At 36.4% G+C, this 18,044-nt stretch overlaps 1 protein-coding gene across 2 annotated transcripts in view; it reads right to left on the bottom strand.

Moving 5' to 3' along the window:
• The window catches only part of nos1apa (nitric oxide synthase 1 (neuronal) adaptor protein a), a 151,175-nt gene that overhangs the window by 80,338 nt on the left and 52,793 nt on the right, over window positions 1-18,044 (bottom strand). For both annotated transcript variants that reach the window (XM_081606181.1, XM_081606182.1), the window contains exon 4: window positions 15,832-15,890. In XM_081606181.1, coding sequence (XP_081462307.1) covers window positions 15,832-15,890 — 59 coding nt within the window. The remainder of the gene's footprint in view (window positions 1-15,831; window positions 15,891-18,044) is intronic.

The following is an 18,044-nucleotide window of genomic DNA, read 5'->3' as shown; positions in this document are numbered from 1 at the left end:
TGAGCCATTTAATTAACTTTTCATGAACCCTAAAAGGCCAACTTATTGACTAAAGGTTTTTAAATGTCGAACTTTTCTTTTCAGCAGCGCTTGACTGTGTAGAATGAAAATGATTCTGACCAACAGTAAACATTGTGGAAGGAAAAATAGATTAAAAGTCATGCATAATATAAACATGCTGTTATAATTATATATATATATATATATATATATATATTTTTTTTTTTTTTATTTTTTTTATTTATTTATTTATTTATTTTTGCTTAGTGTGTATTAACAGCAAATCTGAAGGATGATTACAATTAAAACATTACATGTGTACAGTGTCTCCAAAATATGTAGAAATTATTATTTGAAATTTAGTTCAAATAAAAGCTGGTACTTTGGGCAAAGTTGGAGGCATATGAATTTAGTTTCTGAATCTAAGACAAGGGACTTGAATAAGGAATGCTGGGTTTGTTCCCTTACTCTGTTTTCACGAGTTAACATTACCTCTAGTTTCTTCAATCAAATTGTATTTGCAATTGTATTTGCTAAAAATGATGTATTTTTAGCACATTTAGTCACTGTCCTTGTCTAAGGAAATTGTAAAGTATTGTATTGTAAAGTATTGTTTGAAAGTAGAACAATAGATATTGCCAAATCATGGACACTGTTTGACAGACAGCACTGTCAGACTGTAACAATTGTATTTGACAGATCAATCTGTGAAAAACATTATTCAAAAAAATAAACAAACTCAATATTTAATGATTTTTTCATTTCACTGATTTAATGTCGATTCTAGCTTTGGATAGATTGTATTTGCGTCAGGACTGGGGTATTTTGGACTGAAAATCAATGAATGACGTTCATGTCTATGGATTCATATTCTGAGAAGTTCCATAAAAGGGAGCAAACAATTCAAAATAGATATGTTAATGATGATGGAAATGAGACATTTTCATATATTTATTTAAAATATGCAAGAAAAGAAATCGAAGGACACAAAATTATCAGATTTGGTTTGAATAATTGCTATTAAAGAATTGTGCATAAGATCTGACAAGCAGAATGAAAGGAAACAGAAAAATCTGATCTTAATTTGCAAAAAGAACAGATGATTCTAACTTGAAGTAAACTGGAGCAGCCATTTAGCAGAAAAGGGAGCAATAAGGCAGAGAATGCGTGGGTGAAGTACACCTAAAGGAAAATACTTATTTGGAGATTCTGCATGAATTGTGAGAGAATCAGAGAGGGGTACACAATAAGATTCAATGAGTTTTAGTGGTGAGTTGGGAGCAGGGAAAAAAACCCCAAAAAAACAATCTAACTAGGTCATATTAAACTCACTGAAGTCCCAGTAACACAAAACCAACAAACCAGCCAGCTTCTGCTGCACAAATGTAAAGCACCTCAGCCTGGCACTGAGTAACTATTAACAGACAATGTAATGCCGGATTAACCAGATTCTCAATGACTGCACACTTGTTCACACTCTTAACAGCTAACCATGGTAATAAGCCCTTCTTGTTAACGGGTTGAATCCATCGTGCAGGAGGCCTGCGATAGGATGTTTGAGTAATGAAGTGGGGTTGCTGCAGAATGCCTCGATCATTTTTCCTCCGATAAATTGCTGCCCGTGAAAACACAGGAGCTATAAATCAAAAGCAAAGAGGCAACACACACATACACGCACATCATCACCAGTGGCACAGTTACTTACGATCGATACAATATTGCGCCGGTGCCAGATCAGGCTTTAGATGTCTGTGTTTGCCTGTTGCAGCACGAGCATCATGTTCGGGCATGAAATCTGAACTGAATGGTATTAAATATCTCTCCACATTAAACGTCTTGCTATTGGAAATCATTGAAAGCTTCAGTTTCTGCAACATGAAACATGTGGAACTACAGCATAGTGTCACCCTGAAAGCACAGGACAATCTCATCTTAGAGCCATGAAAGCATCCCATTTTGGTTGAAGTAGAGAAGGTCTTTAATTGTTTGAGTCTGGTGGGAACTGCCTACTATTTTATTATATGGTGGCTTGTCACTATGCACTGTGGTAAATTCTAGTCTCGCTTTTTTATGCTGTGCTTTCAATATTGGTGTCCTCCTTGGTCATCTCCTATGAAGTCCACTTTGGCTTAAGCCACGGCGGATGTACCTTGACCATGGAGTCCATCTTTAATTTCTTTGGATTTTCTTCTGGCCTCTATGGTTGCCATTTGTATCGTCCTTCTCTTCAATTTGTTGTCATTTTTCCTTCTGTGGCCTTAAAATTCTGAATAATATGTGCAATTGCAGTCAAAGGAGCATCATGCTGCTTGGGGATGACCTTAGAGCCTGTACCTTTCCATACCTCTATATAATTTTCTTTCTAATCTCCTGGAACACCTCTCTTCTTCACTTCCTGTGGTCCATGTTCAGTGTGGTCCACACCATGTCACCATACAGCCTAGTGACAAGTCACCCTTTAAATAGGCACACTGACTGATTGCAAGCTTAAAATCTTAGGTCAGTGGTTCCCAAACTTTTTCTCCTGGGTACCCGCAGTGGTTTCCAAACATTTTCTGGGCCCCCCCTATGGATTACAAATAGCTGTCTGGTTGAACGACGTGCTTTAACGGGAGGCGGGTGGGGGGAATCGACTTATTTGGGGGTAAAATGAATGTAGGTAGCTGGACATAGACAACAACACCAGTAGCCTACAAGCTACTTGTTAAGCTTAAGGTGCTGTAATGATATTAGCTAGTCATCTTTTAGCTAACTTTACCTGCATCCAACAGCTTTACTCAACAGTCTGTTAGTTTGGGGGAAAAACTATGAAAAGTTCTTTGCGTTTTGCTGGTTTGCTGACACGATTCTAACACCCCGGCGTAGCTCTGCACAGCAGCAGCAGGTCTCCTTCGCTGCCGCACAGGCGTAAACACAGTGCGAGCATCGTAGCGCTCATGTTCCGTTTGAAGGCGGCTCGGAAAAACAGGTTGCCACATGTTAACAATGGATTAAACAGTTTTAACTGCTGATAAAAGTGACAGAGGACACAGATATGGGAAATGTGGAAACCCCTAATGTATCAAATGGACATAGGAATAACAGAGAGTTGGCCATTCTTTATTTTTTTTGTTTGTTTTTTGTTTTTTTTTTCATCCAGACGGCTTCCCCCCTGCAATGGCACGGCGCCCCCCCTAGGGGGCGCGCCCCACAGTTTGGGAACCTCTGCCTTAGTTTAACATGTCCCCATGGTTTAATTACTTTCAATCTTTTCTAAAGGTGCCATCATTTTTATTCATGTCAGTTTCATTTGTTTACTTCTTAAAATGATTCTGCTGAGCCACGTTTAAAAAAAAAGGCTAATTTTAAGTAAGTTATCACTATGTTATAACACTTGGAATATAAAACAATTGTATAAACAGTCCCTTGTTATATTAATGTTGTGTATGCACATGTGATGATTGAGTCCCAATCTTTTGTTCAAATCTAGTGTTTCAACACTTCAACACTCAGAATCACTGTTGTCTGAGAAAAAAACCCAAGTAATTCCGAACAGACACAAAGCTCCACACCTCTTCCTCTGTATTTTATTCCTCAGCCCAGTCAACGGCCCTGAACCTAAAATGCTGTCCAGAGCAGGATGCATCTGACACAGATGTAACCTAACAACACAATACAGACAGAGCAGTATTTTGATTAAAGAGACAAAGTGGCAGAAGTACAGGTTCATTATCAGAAAAGATGCTGTGTCAGCTCAAACTCTGCTTGCCAACATAAAGAAAAGCATGGAAATTTTATTGCACAGACTTGGCAAATCTGAACAGGCTTAATCATGGAGCAGACAGCTGGATGATTAAATTCATTTAAGTCAAGGAGAAAGGTTAGCAGCTCAGCTTTATTTTAATATAAGAATCTTGCAATCTTCACTAAAATAACACATAAATGCCTGTGCCTGGATAAAAGCACATTCTGAGCTCTTGCATGTGAAATGAGGTCATTAAAGTTCTATTTCTTCCGTACAAAAGACTGAATGAAACTTTGAAACACAAACCACAAAACTGTTCAAGAATGGAGGGAATTACTTATGCTGGTGTTTTTCCTCCACGGAGCTACAGGAGTGGCTGCGGTGGATCTTAACTTCCCATTTCTATGCATGAGTTTAAGAGAACGGGAGCAACAGTCTCTAGTTGATAGATGAGCACTGTGCTTAAGAATGCTAATTTTACAAACACAAAACATGACCTGTATTTAATCCTTTACCATGTTTAAAATCAATTTTATTGTAAAATGGAACAATAAAAGACACGTACCGCTGTCTTTTTCTAGGCCAAATCTCCTAGAAAAAGTGAAGTAAGGGAAGAATAAATCATACTTAACTGGATTAGTCACATTTAGCTGGTGCTCACTAGGAAATACTGACCCCATTCAGGTTAGAAGAAGCACAAATCAAAGAGTCAAAGTGAAGACTGTACTCACAGCACAGAAAAGTAAAGAGCAGCACTTTAGAGCTGAAATGGCCTTATCTTGAACAAAGATTAGTTTCATGGAATATGCATGTATATTTATCAGGAATACTGTAAGTTACGTTGAGGAGCTGCAACAGTAAAAGATAACTTGTCAAGCAAAGTCTGAAATTTATGTTTACCAGCATATTTCAAATCTAGATGCCCTCCAAAAACATTTAACGTTGTCTGTCATCAATCACTATTTTCTGTATCTGTGCTAGTTACTTAGTTAATGTAAAACAAAATTCCCATGCTAAACCTAAAAATCAGTCATCATTAATTAATTAAAAAAACAACAACACAAACTACAATTGATTGATTTGCCAAGTCTGAATTTAGTTGATTTGTTGGAATTATGAAACTTTGTTTTATTTCCAAAGAAAGAAAAGAACACAAGTGGTGCTGGTTTATTTTGATAGCAGGAGAAATTCTGAATCCAAAGTACATAAAGTGATTATGGTATAATTCTCATTTGTGCATCAAGCATATAGTTTGAGCCTTAATCTTAATATTACTGAACTCAAAAAGTTCACCCAAGAACATGCTGCTTGATGTTATGCAACCAGATCAAACTGGGAGGAGATTTTAGTTTTAATACATTTTCTAGAAAGGAATTTTCAATATTCAACCTGCAAATCACAAGTCATACAAAACTGACCGACTAGAGATCATGTGCACCACAGAATTTAAGAATAGACAGGTTCTCTGAAGGTCACCAGATCAAATACGTGGCAGGAGTTTTAATCCAAAAAAAAAAAAAAAAAGGACTGATGAAACAGAATGGTGCAACTGTGTTTCTTTTCAGAAGAGCAGAGAAATGAAAGGCAGAAAGAAAAAAACAAATCTTATAAAACATCAGTTGAACGCGGGCAAACAAACAGAAGAAGCAACAAGTCATGAATAAGAGAAACAAAGCTGATGTGGAGCTTATACATAAGATCACAGGGAGAGAAGCGGATGAATCTGTTGACATTCCTGCAGAGTGTGCTCCAGTAACAACTCCAAGCTCTACCAGGATCTGAGAAGAACAAGACAAAAACATGCAAAAAAACCTTCCCCGAATGTGAAAACATGAGTATCGGGGTGTTTTTATGGTAATATCAGCTTTTATTATTAATCTCCTGACCAAAACCCCCAATATGAAGTAAAAAACATTGGTTATGATGGGTATTTACTCTAAATAATTTCAAAACCTAATGAGTTTAGAACAGAAAGAACCATTAGATAGCTGCACTGCAAATACACATTGCTGTGAAAATGTCTTGGTGACGTCAAACTGCAGCACAGTTTAGATTTCTCATTATCATTGCTCTCTTATCTTCCCGAGCTAAAGGAGATCTTAAGCAAACTCCTTCACAACATTTTCGATCTCCTCTTTCACTACGTGAGCTCTCCTTTCTTATTAAGTACAGGGGATGTCAGTGATAAAAAACTAAAATAAAATTAGGAGCACTTAACACTGCAGTAAATATATCAAGTCAAACAATATATTATATATATCCATCCATCCATTTTCTTTCACCCTTGTCCCTCAGTGGGGTCGGGAGGGTTGCTGGTGCCTATCTCCAGCTAACGTTCCGGGTGAAAGGCGGGGTACACCCTGGACAGGTCGCCAGTCTGTCGCAGGGCAACACAGAGACACACAGGACACACAACCATGCACACACACTCACACCTAGGGGCAATTTTAGACAGACCAATTAACCTAACAGTCATGTTTTTGGATTGTGGGAGGAAACCGGAGTACCCGGAGAAAACCCACGCATGCACAGGGAGAACATGCAAACTCCATGCAGAAAGACCCCAGGCTGACTAATAATTTAAAAAAGAACAGCACACATTTGTGTCCTTCTACACCTTAATTTCTTTCAATTTCAGTATATGGAAAGGTCAGTCTCTGTTAGTAACTCAATTGTAAAAACTAAAACAAAGTCAGGGGTGTATTCTAAGTGTCTGTTTCTGTTTATTTGCTGTGATAAGTCTCTCTGTAAATTTGAATCATACACAAGATGGAGCAAAAATATATACAGCAATGTTAGCTCAATAAAAAGTCTCCCCATGTAGTGTTCAGTATGCACAGTCAATACTTGGTTAAGGCTCCCTCTGCATGAATTACTGCATCCACAGCATTGCATGGAGATGATCAGCCCAGGGCTTTGCAGAGTGGTTAAGGAAGCCAAAGATGTAGATGAACTAAAGTAAGCTTTAGTTCATCTGCATTATTGGTTTTGGTATTTTTCATTTTCCCACCAATTTCTGGGATCAACATTCCAGAATGAAAGGTAAAAAAAAATTACTTCTGAAAAGTAGACTTTGGACAACTAAGCAACAATCCAGTCATTCAACCATTTAGCTTAAATACATTTAATGTTTCATTACATTTCCAGCCCAGGACTTGGTCTGAAATCCTCTTTAGGTTTCAGCAAAACTCATCCTTGTTCCTGATGCACCTTTGTTTTTTGTTCAACAACTTTTTCTTTCCGCACAACTTTCTACTATTACAGTTGGATACAGCATAGAGCAGCCAGCTTCTTTAGCAATTATTTTTTAGTATTAAAATAGTTTTTAATGTCTTCTCTTATGTAATATAATTATTTTAAACTAGCCTTCAGCCATACAAATCAATGTGAATAGAAATTAACGCTTGAAAAATCTCACTGTGTGAAAAAAAAAATCTATTTCATATCAGGCTTCCTTTTAAGTTGGAAGGAAAAAAACCTCCCAAGTTTTTCCTTAGTGCTCAGTAGTGCTTTTAAGTTTCAGCATTACCGAAATGAATTAACTTTTTAATGGCATTCTAATTAACTGAGATAAACCTGAAATTCTCTGAATTGCCTTTGTATTTTTGATTAGAGAAGAGGACTAAAGCAAAGCTGCTCAATACTAAATCTGAATTAAATCGAAAATTGAAAAAATAAATAAATAAATAAATAAATAAAAATAAAACAAGGGTTTGCAATACTGAATTCAACTCTTGGTAGTCTCCAGCCCTGGACACCTTTTACAGCTTTCTCAGATGTTGCACAGCTTTCCATCCCTAGCCTGGATTCCCTCCCTTTGTTTTTTCTGTCTGGAACAAGTGTGATACCATCAGCCTGTTCTCCTGGTGAGTTGGGCTTCCATATCTCTGCATTCAGCTCTGCTTGGCTTCTCTCAGCTAATCTAAGCTTTATTCCCTCCAGCTTTCAATCTTACATCAGTTGCCCAGCGTTTGGTATTGCAAAAACACAATCTCACATCAGAAGCCAAACTTCTAGTCTCACGTTCTAGAGTCAATTTCACATTCTGAAAACCAAACACTTTAATATTACTATTTTTTTTATGTTCTTACGTGATATATCATTGTTTCAATCAACACCATCAGAAAAAAATATATATAAAGTGTAAAAAATGAGTTCAAGCATGTTTTCCATTTCAAAATATATAATTTTTCAGATGCAGTTTCAAAAACATTCAAATTTCAATTCAAGGATTTTCTGTCCATTTCACTTTTTTTTTTTTTACATTTATTTTAAATAATGATTAAGCAAAGAAGGGGACTGTGTTTTAAAAAAAAATATTTTTCTTGCAAGTTAAATCGGCTCTACTTCAAATCTTAAAACATATTTGCCATATCTGAAATTAATTATCCTAAAGATTATTTAAATAACAGTCTCTAAATATTTTGTACCTTTATTACATCAGTCCACACTGATCACTGCCAAAACGTGACATTTTTAATTTTAATTAAGAGAATGGTGCAATAATTAGTATGTATGCTTGCGTTATTTGTTCACCTGCATTAATTACAAACTGAGCGACAATCTTTAATGTTGTTATGCAGGCTATTTAGACATTAAAAGTAATTGAGTTTCAGTACTTTGACAAACACTGAAGGTGTGATGTGAAAAATCAAAGACAACACAAATCAATTGAATATAAAAAAACACTGTACAAAGCCCTAGAAACTTTTTTCTCTTTTTATATTACACCCTCCATTACTTATCCAGGCTTTTCAGTGGTGACCTTTCCATTAAGTCTGAACATTTTCTTTAATTGGCAAAAGATTTATTTTGTGTGTTGAATTTTCATTTCAACAAATGAAAACAAACCAGAAACCAGCGTCCTTCACCCAGCATCCTTCCTTCTAAAGACAAGCAACCAAAACACATTCTTGCTGATTAGTGTCCAAGTTGGCTGTAAACACAAATGCCATTCAGCTGCCGCACCCAGTTTCACTCAGGAGAATGTGATGCTGTTGCTAATACAGACTCACGAACCAAGGTCATCCAAACTCTCACACGTGAATGCAGACAGAATGCCCAGAGGCAACAGAGAGCAATCAGTGGGCACAGAGGAAGGAAGCACTCTTTGAAAACTCGCCGTTGTCATTTACATTGAATTGAGAACTGCTGCTGCAAACTACAAAAATTGGAGTCTTGTGGAAGAAATAAGTGCTTCTATACTTTAAATCTTTGGCTGACTGTACGGCAAAGAGACTCTGTAGAAATGTTCATTACCCATTATGACTAATGGGAGAGGTGGTTTGAAGCAGTAAGTAAGCCAAAACTGTTCAAAAATATGTAACATTTTGTAATTAAGAGAAAAACAACAAAAAACGTAGTACAGCTTCACCTAGAACAAATTTAGAAAAAAATAAACATGTTACCACCTTTTGCTTTCCAGATATTAATCAGTTAGTTACAGTGTACTGACGTTAGGTCACGCAGAAAGGGCTGAGCTTCTTACATATTGATGTTAGAAGTAATCTTTTTTTTGCAGATGCATGCTTTGCTACAAAGGATCAAGCATACATGAAAGAACACTATGTGATTGCGTCTTAGACAAGGAAATTTTATACTTAAAAAGGAATTGAAATGTTTGTTTATTTACATTCCTTATGTTCTATAAAAAGGCTTAAGTGGTTAAAAGAAGAATCTGCACAATGTGGTTTTTTAAAAGATTGAAAAGCACATCCTAGATATGATGAGTAATTCTGATTGCTCATCAGAATAGCTGACAGAATAATCAATTACTAAAATACTGGCTAGTTGCAGCCCTACTTGCGAACATGTTGGACATTTAGGTAACTACATTTATCTCTGTCAGGCAAACAAAAGCAGATGCCAACTCTAAAATGTCACAGTAATAATTATCACTGCTTTTCATGGTGCGATAAAAGCTCTACTTTTTTTTCTTTGTGATCATTGTTTTTGTTGAGCCTCCATTACATTGTATTTTGGATGAGTACTTTCCTGTCATGCTTTTTTTTTTCTCTACCATTCTCAATCTAAACAAGAAAGCACAAAGGTTTTGAAATTAGCCATCTATGAATAAAATTGTCTAGTTTATGTTCAAATAAAGGAAGAAATAACTGATATTAATTTTAATTCAACCCACTTACCCATATTACCTAATGGGCCTGAAAGTCTACTTCTTCCTGCACTGTGCTTCAACAAACTCACACAGAAATATCAGTTATATTGAAATGTTGGTGTGTTTGTCATTCATCTAACTTTTTGTAAGTTTGTTGAAAAAGTTTAAAGAAGCTAAGAGAAAGGACCTTTTGGTATTGAGTTCATATCTTAATGATTTATTTAAAGGGACTACTTTAAGAAAGCTTTGCACTACTCAAAATAATACATAGACCTTTTAGACTTTTTTCTGGTGTATAAATCTATTAGAAGGAAAAAAAAAGCTTTTATATGCATATATTGCTCCTGATTTCCATTACACTAAAATTGTGGATCCAAAAACTGCTTGACTGTTTCTGTGTGCATTAGGGGAATAGAGATATCAGATGGTATCATTTAAGGGTGTTTCAGTTCAGTGGAAATCGCTTGCTCCCCCCCCCCAGAGTTTTACTTCAGTGCAGTTAATACGCTAAAAGATTTCATCAAATGTAGCCCGATTAGGCTGTGATCTAAAAGTATAAAAAAGGCTGAGTTTCAGCTAAGACAGAGACTGTATTAGCTAATACTGCGTCGGGAAAATCTTCATGGTGTGGATTTGTGTGTAATGAGTTCAAATATCAAAGTGAAATGTGCTTGTGTGTGTGTGTGTGTGTGTGTGCATATTTTACATCAGAACATGTTTCAAACATCAGATAATCAGGGAGTTTCTGACATACAACACAAACAGAAGTTTGACTCTAATTGGCTGGGTGTGAATTTCTCTCTGGAAGGTTTGAAGTAAGAAGGAAGGGGCAGAGCTGAGCAGTTTTAGGACAGACTGTTCACAGGCGGCAAGGGCGGGCGGCTTCATGGAGGCTGACAGCAATTACCACAGCTGAAGCCCAGGGAAGTTACAACCAGGACTGACATGTACACACACATAACGAAAAAGATGCCCAACCTTTCCCTGGTTTTTACTTTCCACCCAAAACAGTCACTTCCTAATTCTGTTCTAAAATGTTATATATCTAGGATTTATAGTGATTACAAGTGATAGTCGATAGACTGGGGCGCTTTATACAAAAATAAATAGTCAAGACAGTTAAAAATCTGACATCTCTGAACCTTGGTCTCAAACCCAACAGAATAAAAAAAGATAGCCATAAACATTTTATATCCAGTCCTTTTCGTTCGAATCGTTTCAGGGTTTGTTTGTATTTTTTACCATGCCCTCCACATTTGTTGGTACCTCGAGGGAAAATGTAAAAAAAAAAAAAAAAACAACTAACTTGTTTTTATATATTGTTGTAATATGATATTTACATCAAATACATAAATATTGTGGACAGGACTGGACTTGGGTAAATGGGATGTTGGGAATGTCACCAGAGCAAGAGCTGTCTTTATTCTCGTCTAAAATTCAAGTTTGCTGCCAGTGCAAGCTTTTATTTTTGACTACATAAGTCTTTGCCATGATGGTTGGGAGCAGCATCTACACTGTGGGAAATAAGATTCAAATCTATCTTTTCATCTCCTGCTCTATCTTACCAAAGCTCATGAAAAAAAAAAAGAATAGTATTTAACTCCTCTACTTGAGGAAGTAAATCAAGACAAACAGATATGTGCAGCTCAGAAGTCAAGGACACATCTATTCTCTCATGCTGAATCTCATCTTTAATACAAATTACAGCTCGTCTGCAACAGGTCTCATGTCTAATTTCAGGAAATTACAGCACTCAGGTGAAAACAATATGCAAACCCTAACTTTTCTCAGTTAGGGTATTTGCTTATGATTTAACTTTAAGAGAAGGATTGAGCTAAAATGTCATGGGAGAGATCAAGAGCAAAGATCACTTCTGACAAAAAAAAGGCATTTTTCACATTTAAATCCGATTATGATGTGACACGACATTAAACAAACCTTATGCACATGATGTGCCTTCATACTCATGGTTTGGTTTTGCTTTTAACTTAAATGATTAAAATATAACATTAGATCAATAAGCACATTTTAGAGAAACTGCAACTTTTCTCCATAAATGCATTGTTTTAGCTTGAAGGGTTTTACTATTTAATTTAAAAGATTTTGTTAAGAAAAAAAAAGAAAAAATAAATGAAATCTGACAGTCAGCACAGCATAGGATGATATGAAAGTGCTCTGATTAAACATCCGTTTTCATGTGAGTGACAGGCAAATCTATCCAACATGCTGGTTTAGAGTGCAGCACAAAGCAGACACTGGCTTTTTCAAAGCCAGTGAAAAAGATCATTGTATTATATCCTATTACATAAGCAATGATGAATGCTACAAATCTAAAAAGAGAGCTTTAGTCACTTCTAGAAGAGGAAACTCATGTGACCTCAATACCATTTCCATGTTCCCAAAATCATCATCTAGCATTATTTATTTCTCTTATTTAACATGGCAGCCACAGATTTAATAACGCCTATCTGTTAGAAAAGCAACTGTCCACAGTAGTTTCAGTATGCACATCAACCAGAATATAAAGCCACCTTTTAAAAAGAAATCTCCACAGTAGCTCTTCTTGATGTTTTACTTTGAAATCCTAATATAGCTCCTCCGGATCCCCCAATTATCTGATATTTAATGCCAGGATGATGGACAAAAATCTGCTTCCGACGACTTTTGGCTTTAAATATCAGTTTAAAGTTTTGTATTTTTTCAAGAATTTAAATAATAATGCTTCAGCCATTACCAGCCAATTATCAGACTACATCTATCGGTGTTGGTAGGGCTTAAACTGAACAATAGATCTTACTGAACGTGATGATAGTGCCACCCACACACCAGCAAGCTTTTTTTTTTTCCATTTTTTCATATGAAGTGATGGATAGATTCAGTGTCAGGCAGCTTTCAGCTTAGACTAAAATACGGCTGAACATGAAAAGGAATTTAGAAAAAGAAATATGCTAAGCATTTAGGAAACCCTCACAAATAATTCAGATTTAAAGCGTCCAGCTCTTCAGCAATTGGAAAAAAACAACAATCCTCACAGGGGTGTTTAAAACCGTCCAGGGTCTTTGAAATGCATTTTTTCCCTCACATTCATAAAAATCAAGACAAATGAATATTTATCAGATTAGCCTTTTGAAACATTTTATTCATATTTTGAGCCTAAAGGTTTAATTTACACAATGTTTTATAAAAATGACCCATTGAAGCCTTCTAATTAATTCACAGCCTTCATATGGCCGTATCTCCCTTTTACAATGAGGGGTCAGCATTTAAAATTAAACTCTGAAACACACCACTCAATATCACACACAGGAAATTCAATATTTACACAACAGCCTGAATGAATCCAATGTTGAAAAAGGTTGTTTCATTGCTTAACTTGTACACATGAAGACATGGGTGTCCAACGTCAGTCGTCCTTGCGTGTTTTAGTTCTCTTCTTGGTGCAACTCAGCTGAATCAGATGACGGCTCATTAGCAGTCCTCTGCAGAACATTGACATGCTGAGGAGGTGGTTACTACTAGGGCGTTGAAGCAGGAAGGGAACTAAAACATGCAGGTTACAAACACGCCAAGACCGACTTTGGACACCCTGTATTAAGAGTTGGTGCATCTAACAATTCTCAAACTAAATGCAAAGAAAGATCTGCTCCTGAAATCGCACTGCTGAGTAAATGGCACATTGGGAGTGATGCGTTTATTCCGTAGATAAATTAAACAGTATTAAGTAAATACTAGCTGTAAGTAAATCACAGCTAGAGTAAAATGTGTCACATTTTCAAAGATCAGCACTTTTCGCAAAACACTGTACACAAAAATAAATATAAATTTTTTTTGTTGTTCTGCTGTCTGTTGTCATGCTGTGACTGCTATAGTGTTCTACACCGATTTGTTGATGACAATTTTTATAATTCTGTGAAAAATATGTTGGGAAAATAACATATATGTAATGTTCATCCTTGACATATAATTATATTAACAGATAAATAAAAGACTAATATTCCCCCATCAACATTTTTGCTTTATCCAATATGCAAAAAATAATAATAAGGAAAGCTAATATGCAATAAATGAGTCAAACTGGTTAAAGTGATGACAGAAATTTGACAGGAAGAGGTCAAAGTCATCATGAAACTGTCATGGAATTGCAGACAAAAACGTGTGCAATAGCAGACAATTCAGGCTTCATGGTGCCCTCTGTCCATACAAATCTACTCATTCATCCATCAAGACCATTGTTATTAAACTCCATTGTAGAGAATTTTAAAACTTGGACAAACTAAAGACAATCCAACTCATGTCAGCCCTTGGAAATATGTAAATGTCTTCAAGCAACTAAAGAATGACTTTAGAGGTCCATATTGAAAGAATAAGGGAATAGTGGAGACAATCATCCTATAACTCACTCAAACAGATCTCAGGGCATGTCAGACTCACTTTAACAAGAAACAGTGACTGATGGATATGGCATACCCATCTCACTCTCTCTGTCCCTGCACTTCTCCACCTCTTTTTAGAGAACTTTGTTACTGTAATAGTGGAAGAGGAAAAAAAATCAAGGAAAGATGTGTGGCGCAAGTCACAAGCGTCTCCAACCAAACAAAACTCCCAAGCTCAGAGATGCTTACTCAGACAGCAGGGCTAAATCCATCTTTCTGACAGAATCATTTCCAAAAGACCCAACCCCCAACGGGCTCCCGGATGCGCTTCAGAGCAGTACCGGCTGGGAGGGGTGTGTCAGTGTGCGCGAATGCAGAATTTAAAGTGTGGCACAAACAGGTTTCAACTTTTTTCTTTCTTCTCTATGGAATATAAATGGTATTTACTGCTTTAATTGTACACTTCCGTCCTTCCATCAAACCTAGAAAGGTCACAACGTCTTTGAGTTGGACATGCTAAAACACCCATCAGTCATTTTTATATATATATAAGCATAAATCCATCATAAACTGCGTCTTTGGGCGGTGAAACTTTATGCTTGTGTGTATTGACAGACAACAGAGAGCTGATTTAAAGGTCAACACCCCTGCAGCAAATGAATTGAATTAACTCAAGATTATGGCTACAGCCATAGCCTTGAGTTATGAGGACAGCCTGCAGGCATGTCAGGCTAATGGATATGCCCTCCTACTACATAAACACACTTGTAATTAAATTCTCATGACATATTTCCACTAAGTGTACCTGCTCATCTATCTCGATCAGTCTGAACTCTGCCATGGGCTGCATTGTTAATGCAACTTTAACACCTCCACAACATTTAACATTTTCTATCAAACATTCATTTCATATGCAGCTTGCAGATAATGTTGGTGTTGTGCAATAACCATTTACACATGGCATCTGAGAAAGGCTAACTGTTTTCTGTCAAATGTCTGACAAAATATGACTTTACCCCGATAAAAAGATTCAACAAATTGCAGAACTCATGAAAAAAAAATTTTTGGAAGTGAGAAAATAAGTCAAAGGAAAGGAAATACAGAATTAAAACATTGTGGAAAATCTAATATAAATAAAAAAGCTACAATTTTCAGTCAATGAGTTCCATCAGATGAAAGGTTTTAGTATGTTTATCCACAACAAATCTGAGCTTGCTAAACACATTTGATCAACTTTTCATATTTGTATTTATTTCTATATGTTGTAGTGATGTGGTATTTTTCAGTGCCTTAGTCAAAACACACCCCCACAAAATGTATTGTGTTGCATACAATTTCCTCCACAATCTTCAGTGCTTCAATAAAACATTCTTCTAAGAGATCAGTAAAAGTGAACATCAAAGAGCTACAATATCTTTGTTTCTCCAAAATGTCCAAAGGTAGGTGTGAGAAGACGCCTACATTTTGAACCAGCGCAGAATGTTTAATCAAGTTCAGATAAAATTCCTTTGGGAAAAGAAAACAAAAGAACTGCCGCTGTTTGGAAAAGCTTTTAAAAACTCCACTTATTAGATGAGCTAAATTTACTATTATGTCAGCAGACACTCAGGTAATCTTACCTGTAAATTGGATCCTGCATTACAATCAACTTGCTCTCATCCCAGGTCCACTCTTTCTTCTGCAAGCAAACCAGAAGCTTCATTTAGGCCTAATTCTAAAACCTTTTCACATTTTATCACAGTACAACAAAAAATGAGAATGTATTCAGGAAGGACAACATAAGGTAGCACACTCATGTAAAATGAAATTTTTAAATGCTAATGTGCATTTTTACCCTTTTCATTCACCTCCTGGCTTCTTTCTGAATAAAAATCTTTTTGGTTGGGCTGTCAGAGTGGACGGACGGTCATGTGCTTGTGTGTTTGCAGTCGTGATACATTTCATTTTTAAAAACTTTTATCATTGTTCTTTAGTTTCACAAGTATGCAATGCTTACACAATAAAGTAGATTATACTTGGTAAATATAATGTGGAAAAAAATAAAAATAAGGATAGCACGAGTCATGGACAAATGCAAAGACGCGCCCCTAATTACATGCAATAGAAGAAAACCAGTGCAAATAAAGAAATATATTTAAAAAGAGTTGATGTGTGCTCTTCATTATTATTATTTGTTATTTGCGCATTTGATTAAATCCACCTTTCAGTTTAAGGTCACAATCAAAATGTCAACCCACAGGGACACAGGAATTATTCATATTGATTTCTGTCTCCACAGAGGGCTTTGTTGACTTGAGTCATTCAATAGCTCTCATCCACAACCCGTCAGTGCTCCTGCCATCCTCTGAGATGTAAATAGCTCACTGGCTTGAATGTGACATTTCAGATTTTAGAAGGCAAGGGAGCAGGTTACGGCAAATCATCTATTAATGGCTTTAATTTGTTTGTTTTTTTTTTCAACATTTTGCTCGTAATTATGTTTTTTTAATACCTATCAGATCTTTTTACCAGATATTTTTTTTACATAAAAAAAGTGAAAATTAACTGAGTATTAAAATTATGTAATGTAATTTTTATGATTTTTTCCAAACACTGTAAACTTTGTGTGCTGTGCTGAAAGCAATTGTTCCAACTCATTAGATGACAATAAGCACCAGTTACTCTGTAAGTGATGAAACCACTCCTGTTCACTTTAGTTTTATTGGCATCTCTGAACTCCTTCAGCTCCTTTCATTTCCGCTCTTTAACTAGTTTCAACAAAGAGCTTTAGCAAAACATTAATCATTCGGTCTATAATAAAAATAATTCAGAAAATGCTGCTCCTCAGAAACGGCGGCACAGCTGACAGTAACCGTGGATGAGACGTCATGCACAAATCCAGCAACGTTTCCCAACTTCAGTGTAGGTGTTTTTTCAGTTTTTTTTTAATTGAATTTCAGGGAAATTCTGAACTGCATATTTTGTTAATGATGTCTTTATTTCCATTTGTCAGAATATTGAACAAGATCAATAGAACAAGATCAATATTAGAGATTGACGTTTTGGCCCATTCCTTTAGACTAGCGGTTCTCAACGTGGGCGTGTACCGCCCCGCGGGGGGCGTTAAGAGGACGGCAGGGGGCGCTGGCGGATATTTTTACAAAAGGGGGGCGCTGGGATGCCTTTGGGGGGCGTTTGGTCAAAGGTAAACTTTACATCTTAAATGCACAACAATGCCAGTTTAGACTTTGAGCAACTTGGTCAAACTGTATTGTGTAACATTAAATCATGCTTGACTGCAACTGTATCGATGGCAGCTCTTAATGAACCAATTTAAATAAAGAAATCCCTCCATGGGTGATACCACGATTGAGAGCGTTCATTTTGTAGCGCTAACACAGTGCTGTAAGTGGTCCGGTATAAAATGGGGGTGATAGAACAACACAGCACTTTTAAATTTCAATAATCAGAATGCAGAAATTGTTTCCGTTGTTTTAAAAGGTTTGTCAGTCTGCCTTTTCCCCATCGATACTCTTCCCGACCGCCCTGCACCTTAGGGGCTTAAAAAAAAAATATGCGCACATTGGGCAAAACTCTGAAACAGGAGAAGCGGGACATAAAACGGAGCGACGAACTAGATGTGAATTATGGCATAAAAACAGAGAATCCGACGCTGAACTAGAAAATGGCACAAAATAAGAATTTTTTTCCCACTCTGATTGGCTGCTGTTAGGCCTACCAATTTTAACTTGAATGTTCATTGCATTTTTCATAGACGCCTGTGAAAATAATTTCTATTCCCATGACTTTTTTGTTCTCTGGGAAATTATTTTTGATGATAAATACAGAAACA

This window comes from Poecilia reticulata, chromosome 4 (genome assembly GCF_904066995.2).
Source record: "Poecilia reticulata chromosome 4, P_reticulata-male-v2, whole genome shotgun sequence".
NCBI lineage: Eukaryota > Metazoa > Chordata > Actinopteri > Cyprinodontiformes > Poeciliidae > Poecilia > Poecilia reticulata.
Note: the sequence above shows the minus strand (reverse complement) of the source record. Positions and strands in the feature narration are given on the sequence as shown.